This window comes from Indicator indicator, chromosome 28 (genome assembly GCF_027791375.1).
Source record: "Indicator indicator isolate 239-I01 chromosome 28, UM_Iind_1.1, whole genome shotgun sequence".
Lineage (NCBI taxonomy): Eukaryota > Metazoa > Chordata > Aves > Piciformes > Indicatoridae > Indicator > Indicator indicator.
Genome location: NC_072037.1, coordinates 13,552,528 through 13,570,263, shown reverse-complemented (window position 1 = coordinate 13,570,263; position 17,736 = coordinate 13,552,528). Strand labels below are relative to the sequence as shown.

The 17,736-nt window shown below is 47.8% G+C and overlaps 1 protein-coding gene across 5 annotated transcripts in view; it reads right to left on the bottom strand.

Moving 5' to 3' along the window:
* Positions 1 to 17,736, bottom strand: part of DNM1 (dynamin 1) — a 56,765-nt gene continuing 39,029 nt past the window's right edge. For 2 of the 5 annotated variants that reach the window (XM_054393524.1, XM_054393525.1), the window contains exons 16-22: positions 12,400 to 12,509; positions 11,645 to 11,756; positions 10,523 to 10,534; positions 9,088 to 9,258; positions 8,678 to 8,919; positions 8,060 to 8,278; positions 1 to 61 (exon numbers count right to left, since the gene is read on the bottom strand). In XM_054393524.1, the coding sequence (XP_054249499.1) occupies positions 1 to 61; positions 8,060 to 8,278; positions 8,678 to 8,919; positions 9,088 to 9,258; positions 10,523 to 10,534; positions 11,645 to 11,756; positions 12,400 to 12,509 (927 nt within the window). Of the gene's footprint in view, positions 62 to 1,331; positions 1,405 to 5,201; positions 5,224 to 8,059; positions 8,279 to 8,677; positions 8,920 to 9,087; positions 9,259 to 10,522; positions 10,535 to 11,644; positions 11,757 to 12,399; positions 12,510 to 17,736 lie in introns of those variants that run through there. The other 3 variants (XM_054393526.1, XM_054393527.1, XM_054393523.1) reach the window with 2 other exon arrangements.

The window sequence follows — 17,736 nt, the reverse complement described above, 5'->3', positions numbered from 1 at the left end:
CTACAGGTCAAATGGTGGCTTGGGGCTCTCCGGGCGGGAGGGACTGGCCTTACCCGGCCGGCTGGAGTTTAGAGACAAGAAAAACAAAGAAAAAGAGGAAAAGGGAAGAAGTGGTAAAACAGTAGTTAAAATACAGAAAGGAACTGGCATCAGAACAACAGAGGATCCACAATGGAAATCAAGAAGAACAGCACGTGAAGTAAGGGATCTTAAATGAATCAGGCTGGGCTGAAAGCCTGCAACACAGGTGGCTCATTCAGCTCTGACAGAGACAACACCCGAGATGTACAGGGGTGACAGAGTTTTAATTCTCAAGTTGTTTTTTTTTTTTTTTTTTTTTTTTTTTTTTTTTGAACACACTTAGCATGAAAAGCAAAACCCAAACCTTAAGAAGATGAGCTACAGTCAACAACAGTTACAAGTTTCCCCAACAGGTACCATCCACATGCAAGAAGAGAAGGCTTAGGGCAGCAGTCACCACAGCACTCAGGAACACTGAGAGACATGCTTGGAGCAGAAATATTTTCACCAAAACCTGCACAGCAAACTCCCTGAAAACATTTGGCTGTTTGCAAGGGGGGAGCAGTGTACCTATTCCCCTCTCCCTGCTGGGTTCAGGAAAGTCAGCCAAAAATGATGATGTAAGACAATTGCTGGCAGGAGCCAGTGCCTCACATGTGAGACCTCCCTAGCCCTCGGGCAGGTCTGGCTGCAGCCCATGCCACATGCAGGCACTCGGCCTTTGTTCTAGCAGGATTCCTGCTGCTCCCCCAGCTCCACTCCCTGCCCAACTTTGATAGAAGGTTGATTGCACCATTCCCAATGTGAATTTTTGCACCTTGTAAGTCAAACTAATACAGAGAACATCGAACCTGTTCCTAACGGCATCACATTATGATGTGGGGTTTTTTGGTCTAAGTCACACTTTTGCCTTAACTATGAGAAAATAGCTACAGCTCAGTCCCACGTGCTACAGCTAACTGGTGCAGGCAGGACACTTATCTAGACTAGACCAGGCAGATGAAGTTACTGGATGGACAGCCACCACTTACACTTAAGATGACCCTGTGGCTGCTGTCTCCAAGGAGCCTGTGCACTGCAGGGATCCATGCAACAGAATGAGGCTACTCTAAGCTCACAAAGCAATACAGGATGCACGAGTGGAGAGGAAGAGCTTAATCGCTAGACTAGGGCTGTACAATACACCAGGAAGGGGTGGCAGGAGGCAGAGATGTGGGATGGATGAGAGGAGTGACTGTGGCTATGGAAGGGAGGGTGGAATGGGGAAGCCGCCAGCACAGCGTTCGGAACCAGCTGTCTACAGCCTGGAGTTATAAATCTAAGAGGGACGGTTCAGCCAGTCGGATTATGGTAGGTCGAGTAGGTGAGGCAGGGCCCCTTCTGCTGTGAAAAAGCAGAAAACAAAACAAGAGAACACACACTGTGGTTAGCATAGCAATTGCAGTCACAATCACTCATGCTTCTCCACCTCGCCTGAGCCAGCAAGAGAATAAACCTGGAGGCACAAACCACCAGCACAGCTCTACCACAGAGGCCTCGGCTTCACAGCAGCCTTGTGCTGTCCCTTCTGCACCGCATGGATGGCGAAGGAAAGCAACGTGCAGCCAGCTTTGCTTTGCCCCTGGAATTTGGAAGTGCAGAGATTTACTACCAGTGAGCGCACTGGCTCTGGAATGAGAGTTGAGAAGCATGGACAACAGTGAGTTCCTATATCAAGCACATGACGCTCACACAGCATGGATGGGGCCCTCTGAACTGTGCTGCTGCCAGAGGCTTTTGGCTGCTCTGAAGGAGCACCTTCTTCCCCTGCTCTGGAGGCTACTGCAAGCCCGAGGCTCCCGGTTCCAATACACCACATCGACCTTTGATGCTAGGGACAAGCTTGCTCCTTTCAGTTCTCTAGCTCTGGTGCTCGGCAAATGCAGCTCCTACTGGCTTTAATAAAAGGAACTTTGGCCACTGCTGCCCCATTCCATTTCAGCTCTTCTGCTGGTACTTCAGGTAGGTAAGTGAGCAGCAACATGTTTGCCCTCTGCATGCATTAAGTGTTCTAGAACCACCTTCCTGTGAGGAATTGCTATCTCTCTCAGCTCTTTATTTGAACGACCCCTTCAGGCTCTTACTACAGCCTTCAAGAAGTCTACAAATAAAGGGTGTTCTGTTAGTCAGTGAGTCAAATCTCCATTTTTCCTTTAAAGCATGCTCCCTGGAGTGTCTGCAACTTCATATAATGATACATTGAGGAGCTTTCTTTAGATCAGAGACCCAGATGATTGCTGGAAACACTGGGGGCTGAGGAAAGAGGAAGGTGTTTGCACCAGTGCATTCTGCTCAGGTAGAGAAGTCTTGCTTGCATTGACTACAAGTCTGTAACCATGCTGGTAGGAGATGAAAGAATCTTCTAAACTGGGGCAGGCTCCCTCACCCTAGCAAAGGAAACAGAGCAGCTCCACAGTCCTGCTTATTAGATCTCAGCAGAATTTATTGCTCCCTATCTGTTAAGCCCCAGATCACAACAATTACAACCACTTGTTCCTTGCCTTGGGAAGCAATACATGAAAAACCTTCAGACATCAAAACATCTCCAAATGTTATCTCCTAGAGAGAAAATGTCAGTGGGGACTGCAAGACCTCATCACCAACATGCCAGTCAAGTTCCTGCTCCTGTACCACTGACGATGGTATTGAGCTAACAAAAGAAGAAGCAAAACCATGCATTGAGACATTACAGCTGGGGAACCTGAGCCTCATGAGGTGGGATCTGAGCACTGTCCCTGAAGGGGGCTCACAGTGCAAGTGCAGCCATACCAACCACCTGATGGCTCCTACTCTCATTGTGTACTTCAGTTAAAGCCTTACAGAACTTCAGCTCAGCCTTCAGGGAGATGCCGCTGCACTGTCACAGGCATTAGAAGACATTTTTGGAGAAGTATGAAGGACTACTTTGCGTTTCAGGAGTGTGGAGAGGTTGTGCTAACAGCCTCCCTGGGCTTACATGAAGAGGACTCCTGGAGCTGCTGGACTATGTAATGTGTGCTAGCAAGGCCACCTGACCCCACAGAATAAACAGGCTGAAAGGAGCACAAATAATTTGCAGGTAGACAGGATGATGCTTTTTTGTAATGCACTAGGATTAATTTTTTGCAGATATTTACTTCTCTAAGCATTCAGAGCATTCTAGGGAGAAGAGCTGTCACTGTTTCACATTACAGGTTGTCTCTCTCTTCTGGTTTTCTGGAGACATTTGCAGAAGCTGGTTAGAGAAGGCTGAAAACCGTTTCCCAGCATAAAATGAGACAGAGAAGTCTCTCAAGCAACATCTCCCCTGAAGTCTGTCTCACTACCTTGCCAGCCAAGCCCTTTTACATCACTGAAAAGTCACTTTCCTATGTTGGGACAAGAAAGAACAGAATTTGCTCACAGGGGCAGCCTCTGTGAGACCCAAGGAGCTCAGTCACAGCGACTGCCACTTTGAGGCAGCCTTTGGAGCCAAACCCAGACTAGAACACTGAGCTCTAGGAGCCAGCAGGCTAACAGGGAGGTCTGCTGATACAGCCTCTAAGAGACAGTGGAATGTTACATTTATTCCCTAAGGCTGCTGGTGGGATTTTTTTGTGTTGTTTGGGGGTTTTGGTGCTGGTTTTGTCTATAATTTTTATTTTCTTGGTGTTCTTTATGCCAGGTTAAGAACAGAACGCCCCACAGCAGCAAGTCCCAGAATGAGGTACAGACACCAGGCAAGCCTCTTTTCCAAGGCTGTTCACCAAAACACATCTAGGGCTGTCACGGATGTCTGCAGCACACAGGGCATGGAGAAAACTGCTGCTTGCCTCCAGGCCTCTGCAGCATATCAATGAGGAGGGTTGATAGATGACATCCTTAAAGATGATCACTAAACAATCACTGCATTTGATGTGGTGTGGCACCTCTCAGCTGCAGTTACACGCAGCAGTAACAAACATCAGCTGCCGCAAGATGGGAGCTAGATCAGAACCTGCTGCCCAGGAATGAGGGCTTGAACTTCTGCTCTTCCTATTCAGGATTTCAGTGCACACTCCCCACCCCCAGTTCTGTCTGCCACAACCAGCAGCAAGGGAATTTACAGGACCTGCTATGCTGCACTTCTCCCAGTCAGACCTGTCACTTCAAAAAACAACATCCACAGGCAAAGGGAGAAAGGGCTTCAAACCCCCACACCTGCCCTGTTCTGCTCTCTCTACCCCTTTGTCAACAAAGGCTGGAGGTTCCCAGAAAGAGACTCCAAAATTGCTGTAACTCCCTCTGCACACTCCTGCTCTCAGCATTTACAGGGCAAGGAAGGGTTGTTAAGAATTGTTGGACCAGCACAATACACAGGGGTCTGCCCAGTGTCCTGCTACATCACTGAACAAAATGCAGGGAGAGGTAGGAAAGGGAAACAGCCAGGAGCTCAGGGCAGAGTGTTCAGGGAATATGGGTCACCAAACCCCTCCTCTCACAGAGGTAGGAGGTAGAGGAGAGTTTGAATGGAAGCAGAAGAGTAACCTAGAAGGCAAAGGGTCAAGTGGAGAACAAGGAAAGGGTGATGATGGGACACAAGGGTAACAGGGAACAGTCCATGCCATAGTTACCCTGTACTCACATACGGAAGCCCTGATATTAATGATCCAAACTCCTCCTGCCTTCCATGAGCACTAGGGACACAGTGAGGATGGGAGCACTCCTTCAGCCAGACATTAGGGTATAAGGAGTCTGAACTAACAGCTCCCCAAGTCTCTATCTTGATCCTAACAGAGCTTGACATATCAAAACAGAGTTCATTCAGCTGATCTCCCAGTCAGTGTGAACAAACCAAATGAAAAACACTCAGAGTTTATACCTTGTTGCCAGAGCTCCTTCCCCTATCCCACTTCCTCTGTCTGGAAGCAGAGAAAGGGTCCTCTAGTGACCTTAAAGCGGGTACTGAGGCTTTCCCTGTTTGGCAGCTCAAGCAGCTGCTCTCTCTCTGATGAGCCAGTTTTCCTGTTCAAGACTCCTCCCTTGATGAGATCATGACAGAGGTGGTTCACTGGACAAGGGACTCTGTTGCTAATACAAGAAGTAGGCAGCAGAGGTGAGCTGCAAAAGGAAGGAAAGAAGGATGGGGACACAATGACTCATGCATTGCAGAGAGAGTGCAAACGTACCGTGGCTGCCAGTCCTCAGGGGTCACTGATAGTGATTCTGAAAGACAACATGAAATCAACATGGCAGTTCAGACAGTTCAAGGCAGAGGCCACACAGACTGTCAGGAAGGTGGAACAGAGACACATGCACACTTCCCCCCCAGAACACAGCACCAGTGTGCAGTGCTGGGCAGGGCTGCCCTCTGCCATGCAGGACTTCACACACACGGCCACAGCCTCACCTTTGCACACATCCAGAACCCTGCTGTGCACAGGGGGGTGCTGAACAACATCTCTCTGTTCACACACCTACCAGCCCACTGCTCACTCACCCATCAAGTCCCCTCACACATCCAGGCTGATGTTCATACCTGCTGGTCAGTGCCAGACCTAGGTATCAGCACACACCAGCTGGGCAATGGCAGCTTGGCTCCCACTGAAGATTCCTGCCTCTGACCACACTGACTGCTGGAGTTGAAACAAACAGCTCAGGAAAATGGGAGATAACATGTGCAGTCCTGAGCACCCAAAAAGGAAATAATCAGGTGAAGGCTTATATTTTGAAGGTCACAATCATGAGATCAGCTACTCTGACCTCCTAAAGAATTCAAGCCATGAAGCTCTCTGAAGAAAACCCATTAATGCCTTCAATAGATTTTTCCAATGGATAAGTTATTCTCACACTTGAACCTTCTTATTTCTCCTTCTCCTCCCAGTTCAACTAAGCTCTTTCACTTAAGTATCTATAAAACTATTTTAAATTGAAGAGCCTAAATACCTGGAGGAGTCTCTTCACCATTTTCTTTCCCAGAGGAAATCCTTCTGCACAGCTCCAATAGACATCTAATCCAAATGCAGTCCTTCACTGCACACAGATAGGTCCTTACACTGTTTCTAACTTCCAGATCCCAAAGATGTGTATTTGGCAGTATGGACTTCCACAGCAGACTGAATAAATTACAGAGGCAGGATGGAAGGTCCTGTTTTGAGCGTCCTTAATTACATACAGGAAAACCTTTCTGTGCCAAGGAAATGGACCTTGCAGAGTTTGTACATGAAAGTGTCTACAGAACTGCGTTTATGAGCAAAGTAGAGGGACACTGATTCTTAAAATCATCCAGCCACCACCATGCACTTCCAGGTCTGTACACGACACCAGCTCCCATAGCAAAGTCCACTCACTGCTTACACAAGAGCTCTGCTCCTCACACACACAAGAGTGTAGCCCTTTAGCAAGGGAAAAGATAGGTGTTAAAAAAGCAGTGATGGAGATGGCATCCGTTCACCCATGGCAGAAGGACTTGGGTCCAAGTGCTAGCAGGGAACATTCTTATTCTATATACAGGAGAGGAAGGGAAAGAGTCCCTTGTCATTGGAAATTCTCCAATCATCAGTGAATTCAAATGACAAGCTGGTGTCAGGATCCAGAGGAGTCTATGAACTGAAAGAATCAGAGAGGGGGATCAGAGAATGAGCATCATTTCACAGCTTCTGGAATTACACTCTCAACTCCAGATCAGGACAGTCAGCAGCATGCAATCCAACCTACCACCTCTCCTTCCAAAGCAAGGGGTGGCTCAGTTAAGTATGAATCCATCTCTTCCTTTGCTCCTATACTATTCCCTACCTTCCCCTAAACCCTTCCACCTCATGCTCAGGACAGAAAAGCTGTTCAGAGAGGCTGTGACAGATTTTTCAAAAAAGGCCAATTCATTCCAGCCCATTGGGGAAATCCTACCATGATGACTTGGTATATAGAATATTTTTCATGAGTGAAGAAATGAAACTGAATGGAAGAAGATGGAGACAGAAAGAAGCATAACTATACTAAAACCAAAACCACAAAGCAACAGTAGATGGAAGAGCAGGATCACAAGAAGCAAGAGCCAAAATACACAGCAGAAGCATGCTTATATCCACAGATGCCACCAGCAGGACTGCAGCTCCTGGGACAACACTGCTGCACGTGCAGACGGGCCACTGCAGGAGCCTCACCAAGATGCATGTAAGGACCGAGGCAAGGGCACCCAGAAAGTAAAATCATTTGCACACACCAAGCTGGTTTATAACCTCTTTGGACTCATCCACCTCGAAACTGAATACAGCCTGGCAGAGAACACTTTCCCTCGAGTCTGGCAGCACCACGTATGAGTGAGAGCACAGGGTGACCAAATTCCCATCACAGAAGCGTTCCTGCCCCTAGGCTGCTGCCTAAGTCCTGCTCAGCTGCACGCAGAAAAATCCCTCCTCATCATACTGAAGTGTGTCTGAAGTGACTGAACAGGAAAGGAAGTAAGTTTCCTAATGGAAAGCAAAGCCACATGACTTGAACCCTCTAGGCTTAAAAATGTTCAAGTTGATTACAGAAGCAACACAAGTGCCTAAAACATCCCCACTGCCCTGCCAGTGACACAGCAATATTCTCCTAGTCAAAAAAACCCATCTGAACAGCTTTGATGAAGGTCTCTCCAGCTCACCTTGAACTTCTCTGAGCCAGGAGCAGAGGGGCAATTTCAGAATTAGGGGAGCCCTGTGCAGAGGGGAACTCCCTGGAAAGGTGCACTGCCACTCCAGCCTTGTGACTGTTCTGGTGACCACCTTCTGTGAGCAGAGGCATCAGTAGATTGCTTTAACAAAGCCCTTGGGCACACAGCCCTCTTTCCTCAAGCTCTGCTCAGAGCAGAGGTGCCCTTCTGCTCCCAAGAGCTGCCTTGGCATTGCCACATCTGTACAATAAAATCTCAGAAGACAAAAATACTCCTGCCCATGAGCCCAATTAAATAGTCCAAGAGTGCACCCACACCATGCACTCCATTCTCCTGTGGCCCAGTCAGGTGAAGCACTGCCCAGGCTGCTGACCACAGCCCATGTGCAGAGCAGCACTCAGGACTTACCTGGGAACACCAGGAGGAGCACGATTAGGCCGAGAAGGAACCTGAGGTGGGGGCCCAAAGGGATCAGGAGAGGCACCTGGCCTGGAGGGCACAGGAGGGGCACCACCCAGTGTGGACCCACCAGCAGGAGGTGGTCCAGGAGCTGGGCCTCGAGACCCAGGTCTGGCAGGGGGAACCGCGGGAGCCCTCCTCTGCGGCGTGGGGCTGGACGTAGGAGACCTGGCAAACAAACAGAAAAATTCAACTGCAGCAACAGCCCTGGGATCCCTCTGCAGCACCATCAGGTCCCCACATGCTGTCTTTGTGCTCCTTCTTTTAGCTTCATGTTGCTTTAGGTGTCATCCTTTAGTTTTCAAGGGCCACAGCAGGATCCAGGTTGCCTTCAAAGCTATTTCAGGTCCCACCTAACCCAAAGGCATAGAAGCCTCCAACTCCTCTGTAAAGGTGCAGCAGCCCTACACAGTTTTCAAGGCCCAGAAGCCTCCCAACAGATCTCAGAACTCTTCACCCACAGGGAAAAGAGGGCAAGAGGACTCCCTGTCTCAGTAGGAGGCCCCAGCTAGCCACCAAAGAGGCGTCAGGCAGGTCTTTGGGGCTCTCCCCCTGAGCCTCTAGTACCTGCGTCCGGATGGTACGCTCTGCACCTGCAGCCAGGAGTCGTCCACCGGTGGTGGCATGGGGGTGCTGATGGTGCTGGTGTTGATGTCCCCGATGATGTTGAGGGCTTCTTTCAGGGCGTGGTACATGCGCAGCATCTCATCACGCCGCTGTGCCTGCTCTGCAGACTCCTCCATCAGCGTGTTCTGGTCACCACAGGAGTACAGGTTGGCCAGCAGCTCCGAGTGGATGAAGTCCTTGGTCTGCAAACAAGCACAAAGAGGGAATCGGTTTCCATCTTTCCCAAACGCTCCATTCTATCCACACCTCTTCTTCCTTCTGAGCTGCCTTCAGTTTCTTTCCTTCCTTCTCTCCCTCCCTGTTTTTCCCCCCTTCCCCGCCTCCCCACATCCCTCGGCCACAGTAAGTACATTGTTTATCATGAGGTGCATGATTGTCTTCGGCATGAGGTCTCTGATGGTTTTGTTGACAATTGCCATGTAGGAATCCACCAGGTTCCGGATTGTTTCTACTTGTCTCTCCAACTGAGGGTCCATGGAGTGCATGAAACTGTCTGATCCATTCTCCTCTGCTTCACTGGCCTGCAGAGAGCAGCAGAAACAGATTGGTTCTTCAGTGTAACACAAAATCGGTTTTTCGTGAGAGAGCTAAGAGAAGAAGGGAATAAGCAAGAAGCACATGCAATAAAACTTCTTGAAACTTACACTTTAAGCTGTGACTGTCAATGCACAGCTCAGCCTGTATAGACTTCTCCAGCCCACAGCTGAGAAGCTTTAACACAAAGCTGCTCTCTTAGCAGAAAGCTATTACGCAAAGGTGAAAGGCAAGAGGGGCTCCTGAACAACATCCACAGATTATGGCTTCAGTGAATATTCAAAGCTGTATTTTTACTTTTAATGTTTATAGCTTCCTGAAACATTCTTCATCTGAGTTGGGTTTGCCCAGATTCACCATAAATGAAGCCTTGCAGGCTCCGACACACTGCATCTTTATCCTCGCTATACAAATGAGGGAACTGATACAGAGAGAAGAAATAACTCTGCTTACCTCAGTCAGACTGCTAACAGAAGGAGTAAAGTAGAAAAACTTCCTGACCACCTTAACTGCAAATCCTGCATCGTAAGTCATAATTCTTTCATGCCAAGCAGAAGAAATCTTCCTGTCTGCCTGAAATGCACTGTTTAGCTTTCTGTGAGATAAAACCTGGACTGTGCTGTTTGACAACAAGCAGTCACCAAGGCTTATCCACTTGGGATCAGTTTCAAAACAGTAAAGCACCAAAGACTGCTTTCTCAATACTTATTTAAAAACAAAAACAACCCCCAAAACAACACAAAACATAAACCCCCTTGATTTTACAAATTTAAAAAAAATCAAAAATTTCTTTTAAACTGTCCCAGTCTGAAGGATTTGCAGCAGTGTAGGAAATTGCTTAGCTTTTGTTTTGGGGAAGAAAAATGTATGAGGGAGGGCAAGTTCTTTTGTTCATTTGAGCTATTCCTGGGAAGATCCTACACAATGAATGAAGGAATAGAAAGTCTCAGTGAGAGATGAAGTAAAGGAAGCAGATGTCAAACAGGACAACTTAAAAACATGAGGGTCAAACCCCCCAAAATAAATTTGCAACAAGATTCATCATACAAAAAGGGAGAAATTAAAAAAAAAAAAAAAAAAAAAAAAGGAAAACTAAGCCAAGAACAGAAACAAACAGCAGTGACCAACAGAAAGTACAAAGAAGGAGACAAGCAAATGCCTCTCAGGAAACTGCGACAAAAGGCCAAAACAAGACAGAACTATTTGGTGAGAGCCCCAGGGGGCAACACAGGCAGATAGGGTCAGACTTACTTTGTCCTTGTCCTGGCAGGCCAGTTTGAGCATATGTGGAAAAAATTAAAACAAAAAGGGACAAAAAAATAGAAGACTTAGTTGGTCTCAGAATGTGGAGAAGATGCCATAACTGCACTGAACAAGTAAACTACTAAAAACACATCAACAGATTGTCCTGGGAGAGGAATAATTGAACTGCTGAGCTGAACTGAAAATCCACATTGGATGCTCTTCAAAGGAATCCATAGTGCTGGCAAAGAACAATTTACTTACCTGCAAGGGCTGCTGCTTATTTGCTAGCCAAGGTTTGAGGCACTCAGCCTGGCAGTGCTCCCATCCGCACACCCAGGTAGCACATGGCCTTCACCGGCATGTGTTTAAGAGGCCCTGACTGGTCCAAAGCCAGTTTGAAGTCATGTCACTGGTAAGGTCCAGTCCCTAATGCTCTTTTTTTTAACACCACTTCAGTTTGTCAGTTAAAGGCAAACCCCACAACCTTCAAGTGTATCAGGAAAGACGAATGCAAGAAGTCCATTAGAAACAGCAAATAGAAACAAATTCCCATTACCACTTTCCTAATGAGAGCTGTTTGCAGCAGTTTCCTCTCATAGAAGAAGAGGAAGGCTTTGAACAGGCACCTGTACCACCCTTCTCTAGAACAGGCTTTTAAAGCAGAGCATAATGCTGACAGCAAGTGTGGTGGGACAAGGTTAAGGGAAGAGATAAGAGGTCTTGTTAAAAGTAGCATATTAAGATATCTGCCAAGCAAAAGAAAATTTCAAAGGACATCTCTTTGCAATTGCATGTGGAAAGGGAGTGGACACTGACCACTCAGTGGTTAGGAGTTAAATGTCCTCCTTATATTGGGAACTTAGTGCCCACGAAACAAGAGAGCTAGAAAGGCAACCTTTGGCTACTTTATCTCCCATCTGAAGTGGACAGTTACTTTATCCCAAGTTTCCTTAAAGGAAACACCAGGGCATACCAAAAGTTTAAATTCTGGTTCCAAAATATCTTCACCTCAGGAATAAGGAAAAAATACATTCATGGCCTTATTTTTAATACAAGAGGATACAGATACCCTTCTCAAGACACACACTGTGCGCTCCCTCTCATCCTGCTGCTCTGGCTGTAACTTACCCCAACACGCTCTGGGTAGACTCCTGCACGAAGGAACGAAGCCTTCCAGCTATCCACCTCCTCCTGGGTCTCACAGGCCAGCTCCAGCTGCCGGTAGTCCTTGTAAACATTCCTGAAAGGCAAACCATTTATTCTCCTCTATTGCAAAACAGAGTTTTGCCCATATTTGGCAAATAAGTCAATGACCAGGGAACCTTCCTATCATTTTAAGGTAGATACCCTTAGTCTCTTGCTAGCATCCTCATGAATTTTTAATTTTTCACGAGCAACTTTGCCTCAGATCAGTTGTGTGTGTCCCTGTCCTGAGCCTTCAGCCCTACCCTAAAAGCCCCAGTTTCAACCTGTCCTGGAAGAGATTCCCTTTTCAATTCTGCTCACAGGGTACCCAGCCTGGCAGGTCCAGCAATCTCCTACAGCTTTCCCTCTTCACTCACCAAGAACATTGATTATAAATATATATTCCAGTCACAGCCAGACCCAGGAAACCACAGCAAATAGCTGAAGAATAAGGTCATGCTGTAGACCATGCACTGATGAAGACTGGAAGGGGGGCACATCCGGTACACCAGAAGAAATGAAGTCATATTTCCTTTTCTGAAGTTCTTCATCTTCTTGGAAATGCACACCTCTCCTGGACAGCTGTTCCTCAACACTTGTCTCTGCTCTCTCCTATCCCATATTACATAAAGTCTGTCCTTCAACAGATTATTTGTAATAAACCTTCACTAGCTTGTTATGTTGAGATGTGAGCATACCTCTGTTCAGTGTTGAAGAGAGCAAAGATGTGCTTGCTGGACATGAAGCCCTTCTCAACATCTCGCAGTTTCAGGTTATCCACTGGTAACATATACTTCTTCTCCTTCTCCTGGAGAAGAGATCACAAACCAGTCACTCACTGCTCCAGCCTAGCCTCTACCCTGCCAGCACAGGAGTCAATTAGCATCACCAGAGAGACATTCTCAACCCAGGTCCTCTGTGTGAGAAAAATAGAACCTCCAGAAAGAGGATTTTTACTTCCTGACTGCTTTTGTGACATGGCCCAACAAGCCTGCCCTGTTCACTCCTTCAGGAGCAGGCACCAGCATGGCATTGTCCCAGTTCCCCAGGCTGTGGTCAGCATCCAGGTCCTCACTCTTCCCAGCAAGGGGTCAGTCAGCACCAAGTCCCTCAGCAGCCACTGACACCCAGAGCAGGTGTGCCTGGGGAAGCCTTCTGATCCCTGTTCTCAGGACAGCGTTAATGGGGAGCAACAATGCTGCTGGTCAGAGAAGGGGCAAGCAGCCCCACTTGTGCCACCTCAGTGTCTTACTTGGAGCACTACAGGTCTATACCCAGGGTCAGGAGAAGGCAGGCACAGGATGGAGCAGCTGGTTTGACACAGAAGTTCTGGATCAGCTGAAGATCATCTCTTCACTAAAGCTGACTTTTCCACTTCATCTTGTCACTGTCCTACACTCTTGTTCGTTACTGTGAACCCTTTAAAAGTATTAATTAAGCAACAGAAGATCAAACACCAGGTCTGACTACAACATACAGGTTACTGTAGGGTTACCTGAAGACCTTCTGTGTTGAAAATGACAAACAAACCCCAAACAAACAAACAAAAAAAATCAACTCTGCTGATTAATGAAAATCTCATGCTCTGAATCATCAGAAAGGGAAGCAATAGGGACCAGGTCACTGCTTAGTCAGTGTCTGAAACTTCACTGACCAGCCTAAGACAGCTTGAAGGGACCTGTTTTTCAGAGTAACTGCATCCACAACCCCCCAGTCTGCTTCTTACAAGATGTCTCCAGCTGAACACAGAACAAGGCATACAAAAACCCAACCTCAACATTTTTTATATTAGGCATCACCCTTTAACAAACTTTCTCTTAATTGCTATGTGTGCAGTCAGGACCAAAGTCAGAAAACATTCTCCTTGCTTGGTGTCAGGCCTGGGTCCACAGCAAATCACCAGAAGTGAGGTTGGTTCAAGGCCCCATTTGGAATGTCCTGCTCCAGCTGGGTACCATTCCCCAGCACAGCAAGAGAGGGAGCCAGCACACCGGCTCCCGACGGCAGCATGCAGCCATCCAGGACTAAAGGGAAACAGAGCACATTCCTGTGTTCAAGCATGCGTGGGACTGTCCCCTTGTGAGCTTCGTCTTTGTTTATAGACCTTCCTTAGCTGGAAACTACAAAACGTGACTGCTCCCAGGGGAAACAGGAATGGAAAACAGTCAGTGAGCAGGGATCCTGAAGAGTAGATCAGGATCACAAAGCTGCTAAGCTCAAACACTCAAGAGTGTGGCAAGTCCAGCCTAACATCCTCTTTAGTTGCAGTTAAATCAGCTTGAGTTTGCTAAAGATACCAGAGACTACAGAGCTCAGACATGCCCAAGACCAAACTGCACCAGTCCATTACAAAATATAGGAATTCAGGAGTATCCCTGAAGCCAGCATTTACAAAATAGAAGAGATCACTAGCTGCCAAACTCTCCATTCTCTCTCAAAGATGCCAGGCTACATAAGCAGGGGAGATCTTCCAAGCAAATTTCCCTGGATATTTCAATATTGTTGATCAGTCCAGGTGAGAGGTGGGTGAGCATTTTTGTGACTGGACTTCTGTCAGCCAGGTCCTGCTTTCAGAGTCACACAGAGCACTTCAGTTTCCATAAGCCATGAACAGCTTCCATTACTACTTTGGGTTACTATTATGCTGGTTTAATTATTCTTCAGGAGAAAAAGGCAAGAAGGTAAGGGAATCCCCTGTCCCAGACAAGGAAATACATGCTCCTTGCCAAGCTTTTGACTTTCACCCCTTCCTAGCTCTTGCATAAACACTGCTGATCTCTCCAAGAGGCCTGTACCTGCTTTACAGCACAAACCATCAGTGCTGGGACTCTGAGGCAGGAGGAAAAAACAAATGGAGGACACTGGCGCAAGGCAAGGAACTCCCAGCCCATGCCTGCTGCAAGGCAATGCACACCATGACCAGCTCAGGCTTGCTCTCCATTTCTCCTCACCTCTCCCCCTCCTAGTCCCCCACCACTTCAGGCTTTCCAGCTTCTCAGATTTCAAACCAGCCTGTTTTATATCAACACTGACTTAATTTCCTGAGTGTAGAGACAGGAAAGCATGGAATGAGTTGCCAAGGGCTGAGCCTCTCAAAACTTTGGCAGAGCCCTCTGCCCATATGTTAGCAATCTGGCAGTATGTGCTCTGGCTGTACAGCATCCTGGCCAAGAGGGGAAAAGGGCTTCTCTCTCTAGCTTTCCAGACTCAGAGTATGGGGAGGAGAAGGAAGAGCCAGCACACACTGAAACAGAAAAGTAGTTTAGGAGTTTATGAAATACTATATTCAAAGTCCTCAGCCTGGTCCCAAGAGGCTGATGTTGCTCACAAGATAGCTCTTCTATAAGTGGAAGAAAAAAAAAAATCAGGCAAAATTCTCTCAGCAGCAGAGTCCTGGTTATGTAAAAACGGCCTGTTGGGTGGAAGCTCATCTGCAGAGCCACGAGGCCAAGGACAGGCAGTGAAGCATTAGAAGTACTCATGCAAAGCAGGATCTAGATGCTCCACACTGGCTAGCAAGCACGGTCCTGACTCAAAGCATTTCCTCCACTCAGCTGCCTCAACAGCAAGGTAACTTTTCCTACTCTTAGATACATGTGAAACAAAGCTGACATGCCTGTGTGGGCTCTCCTAAGGTTGGAAATTGGCTCTCACAGTACAAGAAAGTATTTGGCTGAATTATTAGGTCTCAGATTGCATTTAGAACACAAACAAACTAATTAAAGGTTTCCCTGTAGCTGTTCTGACAAACACCTCCTGCACAGAGACAGGGATCTGTGGATATGGGAGAAAGAGCACTACCATTTTTCTAATTGGTGACCATGTGAAATTAGGAGACATTCATCTTGCTTAAACCTCTTCATCTTCTTTCCTTCTTGTAAGGTGTAAAGCACTCTGGTACAAACAAACCTGGCCCAGAGCTGCCTGGAGTCCCAGTGAAGTTGTGTCAAACAAGTGTACAGCATCTTGGGAACTCCTGCAACAGAACTCTACTCAAATTAAAAAGTGTTAATATCATAACTGATAATAAGCACACTGCATGAACACAGACACACCACACGATTACTGGGAAGAAGTCTGAAAAACAGCCTGGAGTACTGGAAAGCAAGTTAGCTGAGCACTGAGCTGAACCACCACATTACCAAGCCTCTTCTGCTTCTTGTCTGTGCAAAGAAAACAGACATCAGAGGAGCTGCAAGTCCTCCAGCAAGCCCTAAGTCCTACCACAAAATGCATGCATCGTGAGACCACCTTTCCAAAACACAGCCCTCCTGGACCACTTAAATTCTACCCCAAGAGCAGAATTTACTGGACAATGCAACTACTGCTCCAAGCAAGCTGTAAGGGCTTGTTTACACCAGAAAGTTGCACTGCTTCTACTTAAACAACATGTCCTAAGATTTTTTTTTTAAGCTGATTTAATTCAAAAGCTTTATGGACACTAAGCCTGGACTTGTATGATTAATCAAAACCACTGCTGTTGGCTCAGAAAGCACAACAATGGCAATCAACACACTTGCACAAAAAGATTTTTCATTCCCATCAGCTTAAATGCTGTGCAGTCAACCCTGCAGCCAAGTGCAGCCCTGGGAACCACTGCAGGGTCCATCAGACAGCACAGGTAGAAACTGAGTAGCCCAAGAGGGGCTACAGTGCCCAAAACCTCTTGAAGGTCACAGCAATGCCCACCAGCCCTTGCAAAGGACTGCTGGCATTTCTTTCTACACCAGTCCCTGTGCCAGGGCAGGCATGAACCACCCCAGGTATTTGACTTGCTTTGATGCGGTTAAGGACAACACAAAGTGCTGCACACCTCCAAGAACAGGAGGCTGCTTACCCCTCCCCAGTGCATGCTCAGAGCCAAAGGGTGTTCCTATTTTGGGCCACAAATCTTTAACTGTCACCAACGTCCACATGAGAGATGAGGGCCATGTGGGTCACATAAAGCCCTCTTTATCCCTGCAGTACCAGGGAGAGGGAGCAGCCCGCAGGAGCCAACATCTGGAATTGCTACAGAGCGCGGGAGCCGCAGCCAGCAGCGGCATTCCTCCAGCATCCACACAGGCAGGGACCCTTCCTCTCCCCCGCATAACCCCAGCCCTCAGCCGCCTTTGCTTCCTGCCAGCCTCCGGCCTTCCCAGCAGCCAGCAAGCTCCTCCCTCGAGTCCAGTCAGCTTTCCACTGCCACGTCAATTGAGGCAGAGGGACAGAAGGGAAGCAAGAAGGGAGGGAGCAAAAACCAGAAGAGGGAGGGAGGCTCAGAAATGCCAGACATAATGGGGGTGAGAAAAAGCGGGGATGTGGATTGCTCCTGCAGTAGCCTGAGATGAGCTGCAAAGGCAACTGGCCAAGGTGGGTCAAAGATGCCTTTGAGAGCTTAGAAGCAAAGCTGGTCCTGTTTGCTCCAGACCCCAGGCAAAGAGCTGATCTGCGGGCACAGGACTGGGCAGAAGGAGATGAGGGTGCATGCGGCCTGGGAATCCTCCCACACAGCTCTACAGGGAAGAAAAGGAGTTGAATGAAACAAGTTCTGCACACCTGGGTGACAGCCAGAACTTCACAGCATCTCCTCCTTCAACAGCAGTAATTGACTCCCCCCCTCCGCCCCTTTCTTCTCTCTTTCCAAAAAGGTGCAGCATATTCCAGGTGGGAACCAGGTACCAGCCAGACACCAGCACTGCAAGAGGACAGAGCTTGGAAGCTTGTTCCAAATTGGAAATACTTCTTCTTTCCAGTTGCCACAGGACAATGTTTTTTTCTTCAGGACTTGGACTTTCTTTCACCCCAGCTCTGACCTCAAAACCCCATCCCAAAAGCAGGGAGAGGAAGGGACTAACGAGCTGCTGATAGCCGGAGAGCAGATCGCAGAGGCTCCACTCCGTCTGCCCAGTGTTCAGACTACCTGTTCAGGACTACAAGATTGTACAGTAGTCTGCACATTGGTTAGGCTGTGCTGGGATACACCACACGCTGCCAGTGCTGCATGGGGACAGCACCACCTGCATGGCAGAGGGACATGCTCGGAGAGGGTGGGC